General features: G+C 38.4%; 1 protein-coding gene across 1 annotated transcript in view; it reads left to right on the top strand.

Annotated features, from left to right (window-relative positions):
• LOC127671615 (zinc finger protein 431-like) overlaps window positions 1–15368 on the top strand; it is a gene marked incomplete at its 3' end in the record, with an annotated part of 29259 nt that extends 13891 nt beyond the window's left edge. The window contains exon 5 of the mRNA XM_052166441.1: window positions 14548–15368. Within this exon, the coding sequence (XP_052022401.1) occupies window positions 14548–15368 (821 nt within the window). The remainder of the gene's footprint in view (window positions 1–14547) is intronic.
• Between the last annotated feature and the right edge of the window lie 506 nt (window positions 15369–15874).

A 15874-nucleotide genomic window follows, 5' to 3' on the forward strand; every position in this document is an offset into this window, starting at 1 on the left:
TCAATAAAATCACAGGTTGACAAGCAGCATGCTAGTGAAGAAGATTGTGAACTGAAAGAAGATAAAGTTCAGTCCCATAAACAACTTGGTATGTAATCAAGTTCCGTAAATACAGTCCCAAGGGATCTGATGCTCCTCTGACTTTTCAGGTTTTGCACACAGATATACGCAGGCAACATATCCATGCACATAAAAATGAAACTATAAAGGAATTGATTATAATGCTGACTTAGCCCTGAGACAGAGCAAAGTCAGGGGTAGTAAAAATGGATTCCTTCTGGTCTGGATTTAGGCGTAGTTGTGGACATCCTTGGACCAGCCTCCTTAGAATCAAAATCAGCCATATTCTAAGGATAGAATAGCACTACATAGCTGTTCATCTGAGATCTTCAAACCCAGTATTAAAAGAACAATTTTCCATGATGTTATCTGTATTGTTTGCCCATTAAATGTCTGCAAAAATTGAGGTGAAAATCTGAGGGGGCTTGTGTTAAAACTGATAACTGCTGCTTTTATTTTGTAGTCATCATATTATATTAAGCCTATGTATTCTTGAATATGGGAGATCATTCAGTGTTATGTTTTATTATTTTTTTTTACTTTTTATTAATTTCATTTTCAGTTCAGTTGTTACCACCCTCCTGGTACACAATCCCAGAATTCCCCACCCCATTCCTCTTCTCCTCTGTCTCCAATAGCATGTCTCAATCCTCCAACACACAGCTCAAAGTATTAGAAAAATCTTCAATATACTCAGTAAAAAACCTTTCTCAAATCTAAAGCAAAATACGTGATGGCCATCAATATATAAAGAGCCTATAGATGCCCAAACAATTTAGAGCATAAATAAAATTTTCTTGTCACACAATATTCAAAACACTAAATGTAAGAGCGGATCCTGTATCACAATTCTCCATACTCAAATACTGCAGTGAGAGAGAGGGTCTCGCAGGAGTGCTGATGAGCCTGTGAGTACAGGTAAGACGACCACTTCTGCTCAAAGGGACCCCACAGAGCACTCAGCTGAAAAGAACTGAGGAACAGCATGGGACTTGACCCTTCCATTCTCTGCCTGCACCCAAAGTTGATCCTCTGCCACAGTGTTCCATATCCGAATTCTGTAGGGTGAGAGCTGAACTCCCAGGAGTTTCATCATACCTGGGAGCACAGGTAAGACATCCACTTCTGTTCAAATCCTAGGATCAAGAGTGATCCATGCAGAGCCATCAGAACCCAGGAACCAAGGAAAAGATGGGGGCAGGATCCTTCTGGATTCTGCCTGCACCTTGGAGCTAGCTGATTATGTGCCAATGACCTCTATACCAAAGTTCTTCCTGGAAACAAATGGTCTCTCAGGAGCACTGAGACACAGGCATGCAGGAGAGACAAGCCTCAGTCAGAGTCAGATCAGCTAACATAAGAGATAACCAGAAAGCAAGACACAAAGGCAACATTATAATCAACAGATCCCATGGCAAATTAGTATCAGCAAAATCCAGTTCTCCTACCACAGCAAGCCCTGGAATCCCCAACACACATGAAAAGCAAGACTCTGATTTAAAATCATATCTCTTGACGATGATATACAACTTTAAGAAAGACATAAATTATTCACTTAAAGAAATACATAACACAGTATAATAGCTAGAATCCCTTAAAGAGGAAACACAAAAATCCCTTAAAGATTTTCAGAAAAAAAAACCTACATAGGTGGGAGAATTGAACAACATCCTCCAGGATCAGAAAATGGACATAGATAAAATTAAGAAGCCATCAAAAAACAAGAAAAACAAAAGAAACCCCACATAAACATGGGCACGATCAACACCCTACCTAATGAAAACTTGGTCAAGGAAGAGATAAAGAAATTAAAGACTTTTTATAATTTAATGAAAATGAAGGCACAACATACCCAAATATATGGCACACAATGAAAGCAGTGCTAAGAAGAACACTCATAGCTCTTAGTATTTATAGTTCCCACAAAAAAACATGAATAATGTCTGTCTTCTTAAGAGACTGGTATCTCCCACAGCTCCTTCAATCCATCCCCTAACCCTTCCCATAACACTGACCTGAGTCCAATGGTTGGTTGTAAATATCTGCATCTGTCTCAGTTAGTTGCTAATATTGCCTCTCAGAGGACAGCCATGCTAGGCTTATGTCTGCAAGTACATTGGAATTTTTCTTTTTCAAATGGCTGTCACCCAAGGCAGTCTGTCCCATGTGACAGAACTATGCCTTTTTCAATTAGCAAAGGGGTATTTGATGTGCAACAGGACTTAATATTGGTTATGGCTTTGTAATAACCCATTGACCTGCTGATTACAGACTACTTTTCTCCTATGAGCATGTGCAAAGTGGATGAATATAGATTACAGTTGTCTCATTTCTTATGGTTTGGAGACAGATTTCTAGACAAACCTGGTGAACATGTGAATACTAGCATGTCTCTAAACACCATACTATCTTAGCATACTATCTGTGGGGTGTTTTTGAGACAGTCCTCCATCAGCTAAATGCTACTTACTGTCACTGTTTCCTAAGCTTAGTAAGTCCTTCACATCATCAAATCTTATCTTCTATATATTTACTTAATAAGGGACTGCTACCCAACACATGAGATGCCTTTTAACAACTTTACAATATTCACAGCACGTGGATCTTACACCTAAGTGGTCAATGCTGAGGGCAGAACTTGTAGAAGATTCAAGAGAAACTAGGGCTGTCTAAGTTTGGCATCTTGCCCATGACATTTGTACAAGCAAGCCCCTGATCCAAATGTTTTGGGCAGATCCAGCCCTGATAGTGTAGTTATTTAGAGGTCACAGCCTGATCTAACAAGGGAGGAGCACCACAAGGGACCTCACAGGTGCAAACATCTGGCTACACCTGGCCGATGCTTCCCATCAAGCTCTAGAGATGGCCAATCACCACTGCTCGCACTGCTCATAGGTCGACTCCTCAGGATTATGGGCAGTGACCCAATGCTCAACATGTCTCAAAAAATGGAGCTTACTTGCTGTTCCCTCACAGCACTTCAATTTTATTAGAATTATTTTCCATGTAAATCTGCAATTTTATCAAAATTTTCTAATGATCTCTTTATTTGATTTAGAAACATTTTTTGTCTATCCTTTTATAAGTATCCCTTTCCTTGTAAATCTTCAACTTTCACAGTTTTTCTATGTATTTCTTCAATTTTATCAGGAATATATTCCATGAAAATCTTCCCTTTCATCCCAAATGTTTCTATATCCTTGGTCATTCAGTAAAAATAAAATTGTCAAAGTTTTCTTTTTAACATTTTCCAACAAATTTTTCAATTTTGACACATTTTTCTAAATGTTTCTTCAATTTTATCAGAAATGTTTTATATGTAAACTCTCAATTTTATCAGAAAATATTTCTACTTTATTATACAATCATTTTAGGAATTTTTATGTCTACCATTTATCTGTATTATTTTTTTAATTAAAACCTTCAATATTTCAAGTTCTACATTTTTTCACAAATATTTTCAGTGAATGTTTTTACTACATTTTTCAATTAGTTTAGAAATATCTTATATGTCTAACATTTTATCTGTATTATTTTTCTGATATCTTCAATTTTAATACATTTCTTGTATATTACTTCAATTGTATTAGAAATATTTTCCTTAAAAATCTTCAATTTTATCGAAAAAATTTCAAGGTTCCTGGACAATATTCTAGGCATATTTTCTATGTTTACTACTTTGCTATTATTATTTTCCAACTAATTCTTCAATTTTAACACACACACACACATACACACATATATATTTCTTCAATATTAATATGAATATTAGTTAAGAGAAACTTTAATTTTATCAGAAAATATTTCTATTTAATTTTTCAATTATGTAGAGAAGTTTTTATGTACACAATATTATCTGAATAATTTTCCATGAAAATCTTCAATTTAGCAGTACTTTTCTATATATTTCTTCAATTTTATCAGAAACATTTTCATGAAAGTCATCAATTTTATCAGAAAATGTATGTAGGTGCTTGACTTAGTAAAAATAATTTATCTTTTTACCATTATTATTTTCTAACAGATTCTTCAATTTTATCATTTTATTTTTCAATTCATTCCTAAAATTGAATTTGCGTACACATTTAGTTTTCTTTGTCAACTTTTTATGTGTATTAATTTTCAATGCCAAATCTCAATTTGAAATAAATTTTCTGTATATTTCTTCAAATTTATAAGAAATATTTTCCATGAAAGCCATCAATTTGTTTAGAATTTTTTTACATGGTTTGTCAGTCAGTTTTGATGTATTATCTATGTGTACAATTTCATGTGTATTACTGTACATCAAATTCTTCAAATTTAACAAACATATTTATATATTTCTACAAATTCAGGGAAAATGTCACAATGGCATCCCTGTCAGTTACCTGGTGACCGCAAGCCCTGCCCCTGACATCACACCTACCCCGCCCCCACCCTGCAACCATCTATCTCAGCCCAGGGCTTGAGCCATTTTGGAGTCCCTCTCTGTCACTTGGTGACCGCTGGCCCCACCCCCTGATGTCACCCAGAGCCCCGCCCATCCCCACGTCCTTCAGTCACATCACCAGCAGGTGCTAAGTAGCAACCCTGTCTGTCACCCAGCAATCACTGTCCCTGTCCTTAGGTCACTGCGATCCCAGCCCTGCCCCTCTTCTGTTTTTCTCAGCCCTGGGTAGGCACCATGTTGGCATCTCTGTCTGGCCCTGCCCCTGACGTCACCCTGGCTCCGCCCCGCATCCAGTCTCCTGGAATGATGTCATTTCCTGTCTTTCATTTTTATGAATGAAAGCGGGCCTGGAGTTTGAACCTGCTAGTGGGTCGGCGGTGTGGCAGAGGCGGGAGGAAGGTGAGCGTGAGCTTTTAGCAACTGCTGGATTTGCCGAGCTTCCGGGGCGCGGAATGGCAGGGTGCGGAATTGCTGCGCATGGAACCTGCGAGTGGGTCTGCCTTGTGGCAGAGGCGGGAGAGAGGTGAGCGCGCCATTTTAGCCACTGCTGGGATTGCAAAGCTTCCCCGGGCAGGCGTGTAATGACTGGGCTGGGAATGGCGGGACAGGACTGCATTCCCATGCTCATTCAGATGAAGATAGTTCTCCATGCTGTGGGTGTCTGTGAGCTCTGGAGTGACTCTGCACCCTCTTACTGTTGTCTCTGCAGATGCGGTCCTTGAGTTTGGAGAGGGCGGGCAAGGCACGGGCTTCCCGCTCTGGAAGGTTAGCAGTGGGGCAGAGTGCAAACCCTCTCTGTGCTCCTCTGGACAGGAACAGTGGCCTCCTGGCACGACCCTCCTGTGGGAACTGAAGCCGAGCCTGGCCGCCATGGATCACTGGGATGTACGCCCCGCCCTCGCTCCTGCATGTGATCTGCTGAGACAGGTAGGGAATTCACAGGCCAATAAACTGAATCCGGTTCCTTAATGACACAGGCTGGGCTGTAAAGACAAAGACCTGGTAGAGTATGGGCTGGCAATTTCCCAATGAACATAAATGATCAAGTTGGCTGGGGTCAAGGGCTGTGGGATGGGTGGGGCTAGGTCATTATCAAAAAAGAGCACCAAGTTCCATGATTGCTTCCATTTTATGAGGGAGGATCCCCAAGTGGAATGTAGAACAAGCAATGCTGCCGTGGTTTTCTATGTTATGTGACCTGCTCCCCACAGTAGTAAAGATGTTTCCCGTCAGGAAATCTCTAATTCTTGGATAAGAAAATCCCAGATTCTTGGATAATTTACTTTCCACTTTCCTTGGGGTAGGAAAACAGATGTTGATATTATAAAAATGAGGAAAAGGAAGGCAGAGGAGAGAAAAGATAGAAGCTGATTTCCCAAACTACAACAAATACTTTGCCCTAACCCTGAGCCAACCCCTAACCCTGATATTTTATCTTTGTGTAATATGCATACTATAGACTTAGTGAGAACAATAAAAATAATGGTGACCACCTTAACCCTAACCCTGGCCCTTACCCTGGGACTTAATATAAAGCTCTAATTCTATCTTAACCCCTAAATTTCCTAATCACATTAACCCTAACAACCTTACCCTGATCCTCACTATAATACTTTAATCATGTAACTCTTATGCAAACCCTCCTTACTGATGGGATTTTTTTTTTTTTTTTTGAGACAGGGTTTCTTTGTGTAACCCTGGCTGTTCTAGAACAAACTCTGTAGACCAGGCTGGCCTCAGACTCAGAAATTTCCCTGCCTCTGCTTCCCAAGTGCTGGGATTACAGGCGTGTGCCACCACCATGTGGTGGGATATTTCTTAATTTTACTTTTTGAAGTAGAAGCCCTTTCTTAATCTTGATCTTTTGAAATGTTTAGATCCAGCTTTGATCTAGGTTATAGATTCTCTTGGCAACCTATATATATATAACAGATATTGAACACAGTGTTTTCTTGTTTTGTTTTGTTTTTGTTTTTTGGTTCTGAACCTATATTTTTAAAAAATAGTTGATTTATTTGTTTCATTTTTGTTTGTTTTCTGTTTTTTTTTTTGAAACTGGCATTAATAAGTACTTATTTCTTCAAAATTTTGGTATATACTGAAAATCATTTGAAATATCCTGCAACATGAAATCAAGTAGTTCTTGTTTTTTCTAATTCTCCTTGGCTGGCGGGCTTTATTGGGACATTCTATTAATTAACCTTTCTGTATACTTAGATTCATTTTCTTTATGATTTCAGATATGTTTATCTAGAGAAACTATACTATTCCAACTCTGTTTTTCTCCACTTAGCCACTGATGAAGTGCTGGATAATAATAATGCTCAACAGGGTTTTCCTTATGTTTCGGGCTTTTCTCCCAGGGTTCTACCTATCATCTGCTGAAAGGGAGCTGCAATTTCCCTGAGGCCAGCATGAAGAGAAAAAAAAAATACCAAAATTCTTGATTCCTAAAAACACTCTTTAATGCTAATAGCCTGGTTAACTTTCCACTCCTGAGTCAGATTGATACCTTTCAAGGTACACTGTACCTTGAAAAATGGGCTATGCAAGCTGTTCACCTTGATTTCTGGAAGAAGCAAGCAAGTGCTGTGGGGAAATCTCAGGAAAGGTCTAAATTTCAGGAAAGGTCTAAATGTCTAAAGTCAGGATTATTGCTATCAGATGGGTTGAGTGAGCTGCCAGAATGGTAAGTCCTCCCCCAGGGCTGGGTGGGGTGAGATTCCTTCAGGAGGGTGGGCTTAAATGCTAATTAAGTGTTAACCAGTCCTGAGATCTAGAAAGCGACTGGCCCTGAGCAGGAATCACTCTTTAACCTTTAGGAACGATTAGACTCACTGGCCAATCAAGACCACCAGGTAGACCTGCCAGTCAGACAAAGAGGCGGGATTATCTAAGTGCCTTTCTGTGGTGTTCGTTGTGGCTGTGCAGGTTTGAATGATTCTCTGTGTCCAGCTTCAAGCTCTGTTGTGTGTGCTGTGAGGGGACCTCAGAGAAGCTCTGAAATCGAGACATGGTGAGCACAGGATATCTGCCCACATTGGGAGAAATGGGTGGCTGAGCAGTGGGTGCTGGGGTGATGGGTCCTCTTTGGGGTTGGATAGGAAACATCAGCCAGATGTGACTTCCTGTGAGATTTCTAGTGGTTTTACTTACTTGCTAGTTCAGGCCATGGCCTCTTAATAACTTCAGTATCATGGCTGATTGCAAATCTGTCCAAAACATTGGGATCAATTGCTTTCTCGTAGAATCATGGGTGGTTTCTGTGACTATGCAGCAACTGTGTCCAAAACCTTTTGACTTTGATAATATACATTAAGAGGGCAGGATTAGGGCTGGAGAGATGGCTAAGAGTTTAAGAGCTCTGGCTATTCTTACACAGGACATGAGTTCAATTCTTAGCAACCACATGGTGGCTGATAACCATATGTTTTGGGATCTGGTGCCTTCTTCTGTCCTGTAGGAATACATTCGGGGAGAACACTTTATATGTAACAGATTAAATACTGAAAAAAAAAGAAGACAGCTATGAATCTAATAGTTCTGATTTTATACATTACTGGTTTTTGATTTGTTTAATTTGTTAATTTTTTGATGAATTTTTTTATATTTAAATTATATATTTAGTGTTTTGATTATTATGTTGTAAAGGGACCTTTTTTACTCTGTTTGGTACTTTAGATGCTTCTTTTACATTAAGTGACAACTACTTTTGTTAAGGAAAGTTTTCATTTATGATATTATTAGAAATATTTTCCAGACCTTTATCTTCTTTTTCCTCCTCCTCCTCTTCCTCCTCCTCCTCCTTCTTATTACCCCCCCCCCTCGCTCTCTCTCCCTCCCTCCCTCCCTCCGTCCCTCCCTCCATCCTTCTCTCTCTTTTTCTAAGACAGGGTTTCTCTATGTAGCCCTGGCTGTCCTGGAACTCACTCTGTAGACCAGGCTGGCCTCGAATTCAGAAATCCACCTGCCACTGCCTCCCGAGTGTGGAGATTAAAGGCATGTGCCACCACCACCCAGCACTCCTTCTCCTTCTTCTCTACTTCTCTTCTTCCTCCTCCTCCTCCTTTCTTCTCTTTCTCCTCCTCATCCTTCCTTCTATTCCTCCTTCTCCTCCTCCTTCCTCTTCTCCTCCTCCTTCCTCTTCTCCAAATATTTTTATTTTTGACTTCTCATATGTTGCAGAACTCTTGGTTTTTTAGTGCTAGGAAAGGTTTAGAATTCAGATTTTTTAATAATTTATCCATATTTTTCTATTCATTTTTTAATGCTTGTGATTCTGTCTTCCATCCTTTTTCTGGGGGTGAGCTTTGCCTAAATAATTGACAGTGTACAGAAAATTTTAATATCCTATTCTTAGTGACACAGGATATTATACGCTTGATCTTACCCAAAAGGCAGAGAAGCAATGACATAGGATATTCTTAAGCAATTATCTGCCTCCCTCACCTGCCGTTTCTAGTTTGTGCATTATATGCATGGGCAGCCTGTTGTTTTTGTTCCCTGTCTCGGTTTCCTCCAAGTGCACTCTATTATCTTTCTCTTCCTTCATTGCTCTTTTTCTGCTCCCCGTCTCTCTGCCTGTCTTCATGTTTTCTTATGAACTTCTATCTCAACCTAAGGTTCTCACTCTTCTCCCTTCCCCTATACAACCTCTTTTGCTTCAGATATCTTGCATTTTTTAGTTTTTCAGGACATGCTGTGAAAGCATAATTTGGATTTCTTCGGGACATAGCTTCCTGGCTGTTATTCATTATATTCCTATGTTGGTGTCTAGCCATCTGGGTTTGTGGTGATAATAGCTATAGGAATTAGTTACTGGGTTTGTCTTGTTTGGTGTGAGTTTTATTCCTGGGTTAGAGTTTGCCATCTGGATTTTCAGAGAGTTAGCCTAAGTGTTGTCTCTTTAGTTACCTGTTTGCTGTGTATGTTCAAGGGGGAATTGTGACTAATGTTGAAAGCTAAGAGAGTGATAGACAGAAAGAGTTCATCTTAGCAATCCACAAGAAATGTAGTCAAGAAAGATGTGAACCTGCCAACATTTCAACATTTCAGAGTTACAGTCATCTGAAGGAGCCTTAGTTGAGGGTGTGCCCTCATCAGAATAGCTGGTTGCTGTCTGTGTGAGATATTGTGGATGATAGATATAGGAAGTTTCTTGCACTAATGGTGACAATATTCATAAGCAAGTGGGCCTGGGATGGATATTTGAGCTACCAGAGCATGGGACACTGACTAAGTACGGAAGCAAGCCAGGAGACATTGTTTGTCCATGCTTTTACCTTCAGTTTGTACTTTCAGTTTCTACTCTAAGCACCCAAAGTGGTGAGCTGTGATCAGACAGAACCATTCACAACAACCTTTTATTACCTGAGCTGCTTATTCTCAGAGGATTCCATCATAGCAGCAGAGAAGCAAATTAGAACAACAACAAAAACAATAAAAGCATTATCAAAAAATGATTTTGCTGCTGGACAGAATCTAGGTTCCCTTTTGAAGGAATGTGGAAATTATCAGAAATTGAGATGGCAAAAGTCATACAAAGCTGTTCATGGATCTAAATTGGTTGTTCTCACAGAACTTGGAAGATTGAAGTTGACAGTTTGTAGCCAGAGGAATTTGAGATCACAGCATTTCAAAGGAAAATTGACACTAGGTAAATTGTAGCAAGAGGTTATTTTTATGATACTTTGGTAAAAATCAGTTTTCCTTGCCTTATACCATTAAATATTGAGTGGGCTAAAATTAAAAATAATGGGCTAATTTCTATGTATTCTATTTATAAGTATGTGTTCATTTCTCCACCTATTTAGTTATTCTTTATTTATTTAATTTAAATTCCTTTTTCTCCCATCTCTCCATTCCACCTTACACAGTCCTTCATCCTAACTCATTTTTATCACTCCAATGAGTGTGGGGACTACAGGAGTATCCACCAACCATGGCATGTCTTTATGGTTAGGCATATCTCTCTTACTGAGGTCAGAAAAGGCAGACAAGTTAGGGGAACAATTTGGACAGACAGGCAACAGCATGAGGGACATCTCCTGCTCCATATGTTGGGGGAAACAGATGAAAACTGAGTAGCCCATGTACTACATATGTTTTGGGGGCTCAGTCCATCCTGTGTATGCTCTTTACTTTGTGATTTACTCTCTTAAAGTATCCTAGTGTCCAGGTTAGTTGACACTGAGGATCTTCTTATGGATATCCTGTTCGTTCAGAGGCCCTCAATCATTTCCACAACTATTCCAAGCCCCCCAACCCCTGGGGTCGGTCCAATGATAGGGTGTGGGTGTTTGCATCTGTTTCAGGTGCTGGGTGGACACTGTTGGAGGGCAATTATGCTAAGCTACTCTCTGAAAGTATAACAAAATAGGAACCTCAGTAATGCTAGGGATTGGTACTTGCCCATGGTATGGGTCTCAAGATAGACAGAGTATAGCCTGGACATTCCCTCATTCTCTGCTTCATCTTTTTACCAGCAATTCTTGTAGACAGCAAAAATTTTAGATAGAAAGGACTTTGGTTATGTTTGTGTTCTTAACTCTCCACTGGGGTTCCTGCCTGGCTTCAGGATGGAGCCTCTTCAGTGTCCATAACTCATTGACATGTATTTATGCTAAGATTACCCCCAAAGACTCATTGGTGTCCTCAAATTTGTCATCTCTGACAAATAATAAAGATACCATACCTCTATACCCTCACCTGCTGCAGATTTCAATTCATTGTCTTGGTCATCATTTGTCTCTGACCACACTTTTTCATGGTCTCTCCCCTTTCCATTTCTTATCTGCTCTCTTATCCAGTTCTCTTTCATATATCTGCGTCCTATGACTGCTTTATCCCCCCTTCTGAGTGATATTCAACCATGCTCACTTCAGTCTTCCTTCTTGTTTAGCTTCTTTTGGTCTATGGAGAGTAGTGTGGATATCCTGTACTTTATAGTTAACATCACTTGTAAGTGAATACATACTAGCTTGTCCTTTTGTGTCTGGGTTATCTCAGCCTGGATGATAATTCCTAGTTGTATCCATTTGCCTATAAAGTTCATGATGTACTTGCTTTTAACAGCTGACCAATATTCATATTTTAAAAGAAAACACATTTTCTAAATCCACATTTCAGTTGAGGGACATCTGGACATCTAAGTTTCTAGTTTCAAGTTTCTAGGTGTTATGAATAATATAGATATGAACTTAGTGGATCAAATTCTCTGGTGGGTATATACCTAAGGAGGTGCCCTATGTGAAATTCTTCCTTCTGCAAAGTGAAAAATTAAGGCAAGGAATGGGCAAATTATTTCCTAGATCCAAGAAGGAATTTTCAACTCTGGTAAAAGTGAGAAAGGGTGCATCAACATAGAAGCCAAACATGATAGGATCATCCATATTATGCAGGTTCTGGAAAGTGACAGAAATAAATTTCAAGGTCATGGGTTACTCCTTTATGGTTTCACTTTTGCACTATTCTAGCTATCTTTTGGCAGAGTCAGAGCCTCAGGTAAGGCTCTGAGATTTCATTGCCTAGAAGTTGTGAGGATGATGTTCAACTTGCATTTTGGGGCCATAATGTGTTGATACCTTAGGCATTGATAAATCTGCTAAAAAAAGAGGCATAAAGGGAGATGAAATAACCAAACTGAGAGATGTATGTGAAGTTACAGAAGAGAGCTACCTAAGCATTTAGAAACTGAAGTCCAATTTGGTTAAGACAAAGATACAGGATTTGGTGCTTGTTCTGCTGTGTTTCTTGTCTTGGTTCAACCTTCTCTCCATATGTCCATGTTCCTATTATTGGAATGTGAAGGAGTATTCTGTGCTATTCCGTGTTGGAAAGATAAAACCTGTTTTTTGATTATACAATATGTGGCTTTCCAGCTATCGCCTTGAGTATCAGAGGAGAATTTAGAACTTTGAACAGTGTGGGAGCCCATAAAGACTATTAGGATCACAGGAGATGGAACACATTTTCACCAAATGATGAGCGTGAAACTATGATGACCAGGTCCACAATGCAGTTGATTGAAACATAAAGCATCAAGATAGGATGATGTCTGTAATCCATGTCTGTCCGAATGTCCTGTATGACTTTTCCAGAAAGCTACTGGGGGAGATGACAGTGTATGTACATTTAGAAAGTTCATTCTTCTTTAATTTTTTTTATGTCCAGTAGTTTATATATTCCACATTCCCCTGATCACTGTCCCCACACTAGGTCCCTTGCCCTCACAAACTCCTTCCTCCATATCACCTCTTTTTTTCCTTTTAGGGCGTGTGGGCCCCATGGGTATCCCCACACCATTCAGTTTCCTTCAAAAATGACAAGGTGATTAAATTATAACTTCTGAATCAGGAAATAATTGGAGGAAGCACCAAAAATAATTGAATATTTTGTGACAAAAGTATACAATTACTTCACAGTGATATCCGTGTCATGTTTGTGTTATACACGTGTGTGGGATATTTTAGGATGAAGTTACTGTTGATGATGTGCATGTGAACTTCACTTCAGAAGAGTGGAATTTACTTGATCCTTCACAGAAGAATCTCTACAAAGATGTGATGCTGGAGACCTACTGGAACCTCACTATTATAAGTAAGACTATGAATTTTCTTTTGACTTTCAAAATAATGGAGAGATGTTTCCTGGTTATTGATGATCTCCTGTTATTTCAGTTGAGAAACAGGAAAATTGTGCTGACTCTACCAGGTTCAGTGCTGTGAAAATTCACAGTTACTTGAATTTTATCTAAATTCCAATGTAAATCATTTCTTTTCTGGAACTGTGTTTTAGGTTCCCATTGGAAAGAGCATAATATTGAAGAACAGTGTCAAACTTCTAGAGATCATGAAAGGTAATTTTCATTTGCAAGCTGAAACAATTGTGCCTCTACCAAAATTAGTATTTTCTGGAAGCCTTAAATTAATGCAAGAGTGTTAAATTTCAGCCCTTTAAATGTAGCTATGATTATAATATTTTCTCAAAACCATGCATCTCATTGTAGGCTATGTGATTTGTGTATGCAAAGCATTCCCTTAAAAAAGAAGACATGGAAACAATGTCTTTAGTGATAACATTATTTGATTTACAGCTCCATTAGTGCTATGCAGTGAATCCTCCAATCTGTGCAGTCTTATATTATTTAGATGTTGCATATTAAATAGTGATAAATGTATATCCACAACCTTTGGATAAGTTAATAGTCCACGGTAGTTTGTGGTACTCATATTCGTGTAGTGACATTGCTAATACTAACTGAGAGTTCAGTTTATGAGTGTGTAGAATGATGTCATGGAGAAACCTTAATCCAAATATCAAATGTCTATGAGGAACAAAATGTCAAGCAGTGTGAATGCATTGTGTGTAAAAATCTTTCATTTGTTCTTCTTTGAAAAGTTATATCATGTGTCACAATAATTTTCAGTTACATGAGCATAGGGATGTTGACATAAGCAATGTAATTTTTTCTATCCCAAAACAAGGAGAGTATATGTAGTATTTTGGTTTAGTAGACTTTCTGATTATGATAGAAGTTTTCATTTAATTGGTTTTCTAAATTTATTGCAAACTTCTCCAAACTCACCCTATAGAAAATTTTTATGGGTACTAGAACTTGGAAAATCTTCTGTTTCTCTTGGTTCACATTGGATGTGGTATTATTTACACTAGAGGAAAAATTTTGAATGCAAACAGTGTTATAAAGCTCTAAGTCGTTCCTATTTTTTGAGATAGGAAGTACAATAGGATGTATATTTCTTCACATATCAATCCCATATAAAAACAGATGTTATAAATATGAGCCATGCAGTAACTATCAAAGGTGTCTTCCGCAACCCATAATTGGGAAAACACCATCAACATATAATGTGATAAAACTTTAAGATCTGATCTTTCTATACCATTGGACCAAATTGTATACTTAATTGATACTGATAAAAAGATTGATCAGGGTAATGAATGTTGTAAAGATTTCAAATGTGCCAATTATTGTTGCAGGCATGTAAGAAGTCATAGTGGAGTGAAACCCCATGAATGTAATCAATGTGGTAAAGCCTTTGCAAAACCCAATCACCTTCAATATCATAAAAGGGTACATACTGGAGAGAAACCTTATGAATGTAGTCAATGTGGTAAAGCCTTTGCAAGATCCAGTGATTTCCAAATACATAAAAGAACACATGCTGGAGGGAACCCTTATGAATGTAATCAATGTGGTAAAGCATTTGCAAGACCCAATGATCTGCAAACAGATAAAAGAACACATACTGGAGAGAAACCTTATGAATGTAATCAATGTGGTAAAGCCTTTGCAAGACTTATTGATCTCCAAATACATAAAAGAACACATACTGGAGAGAAACCTTATAAATGTAATGAATGTGGTAAAGCCTTTGCAATATCCACTAATCTTCAACGTCATAAAAGAACACATACTGGAGAGAAACCTTATGAATGTAATGAATGTGGTAAAGCCTTTGCAAGACCCAGTCATCTCCAGTATCATAAAACAACACATACTGGAGAGAAACCTTATGAATGTATTCAATGTGGTAAAGCCTTTGCAGTATCCAGTAACCTTCAATATCATAAAAGAGCACATACTGAAGAGAAACCTTATGAATGCAATGAATGTGGTAAAGCCTTTTTAATATCCAGTAATCTTCAACGTCATAAAATAACACATACTGGAGAGAAACCTTATGAGTGTAATGAATGTGGTAAAGCCTTTGCAAGACCCAGTCATCTCCAGTATCATAAAAGAACACATACTGGAGAGAAACCTTATGAATGTAGTCAATGTGGTAAAGCCTTTGCAGTATCCAGTAACCTTCAACATCATAAAAGAACACATACTGGAGAGAAACCTTATGAATGTGATGAATGTGGTAAAGCCTTTGCAGGTTACAGTAATCGCCAAAGACATAAAAGAACACATATTAGAGAGAAAGCTAATGAATATAATCAGGAATTAGGTGGGAGTTAAAAGCACTTCGGAATATGAATATGATAGACATGGGTGCTTAGAATTATTTCAATTCTGGAGACAATTCTTATGATATTTTGGCAAAGAATGTTGATGCCTATTATCCTTGCCTGAAGAGCCTCCATGTGATTAAGGCAAAGAGATTTATATTGATTGCATTGATAAAGGAAATCTCAAAAATCCTCAGTTGGACTTTGGAGTGACAGTTTTGATCAAGCACAGCAAACTTAGAAGGAAAAAAAAACTACAAAATGTAAGGCTCAAAGAGCAAAGCATTATCTGAATTTTGAATGAATCTAAATGTGTAATCAAGGATATTCAATGGTATTAAAGGAATGGTTATATTAAGGCAAGTCTTCATCCAGCTAAACTTAGCAATCTGCAGTTGTATGAAA

The sequence above is a fragment of the Apodemus sylvaticus genome, chromosome 21 (genome assembly GCF_947179515.1).
Source record: "Apodemus sylvaticus chromosome 21, mApoSyl1.1, whole genome shotgun sequence".
NCBI lineage: Eukaryota > Metazoa > Chordata > Mammalia > Rodentia > Muridae > Apodemus > Apodemus sylvaticus.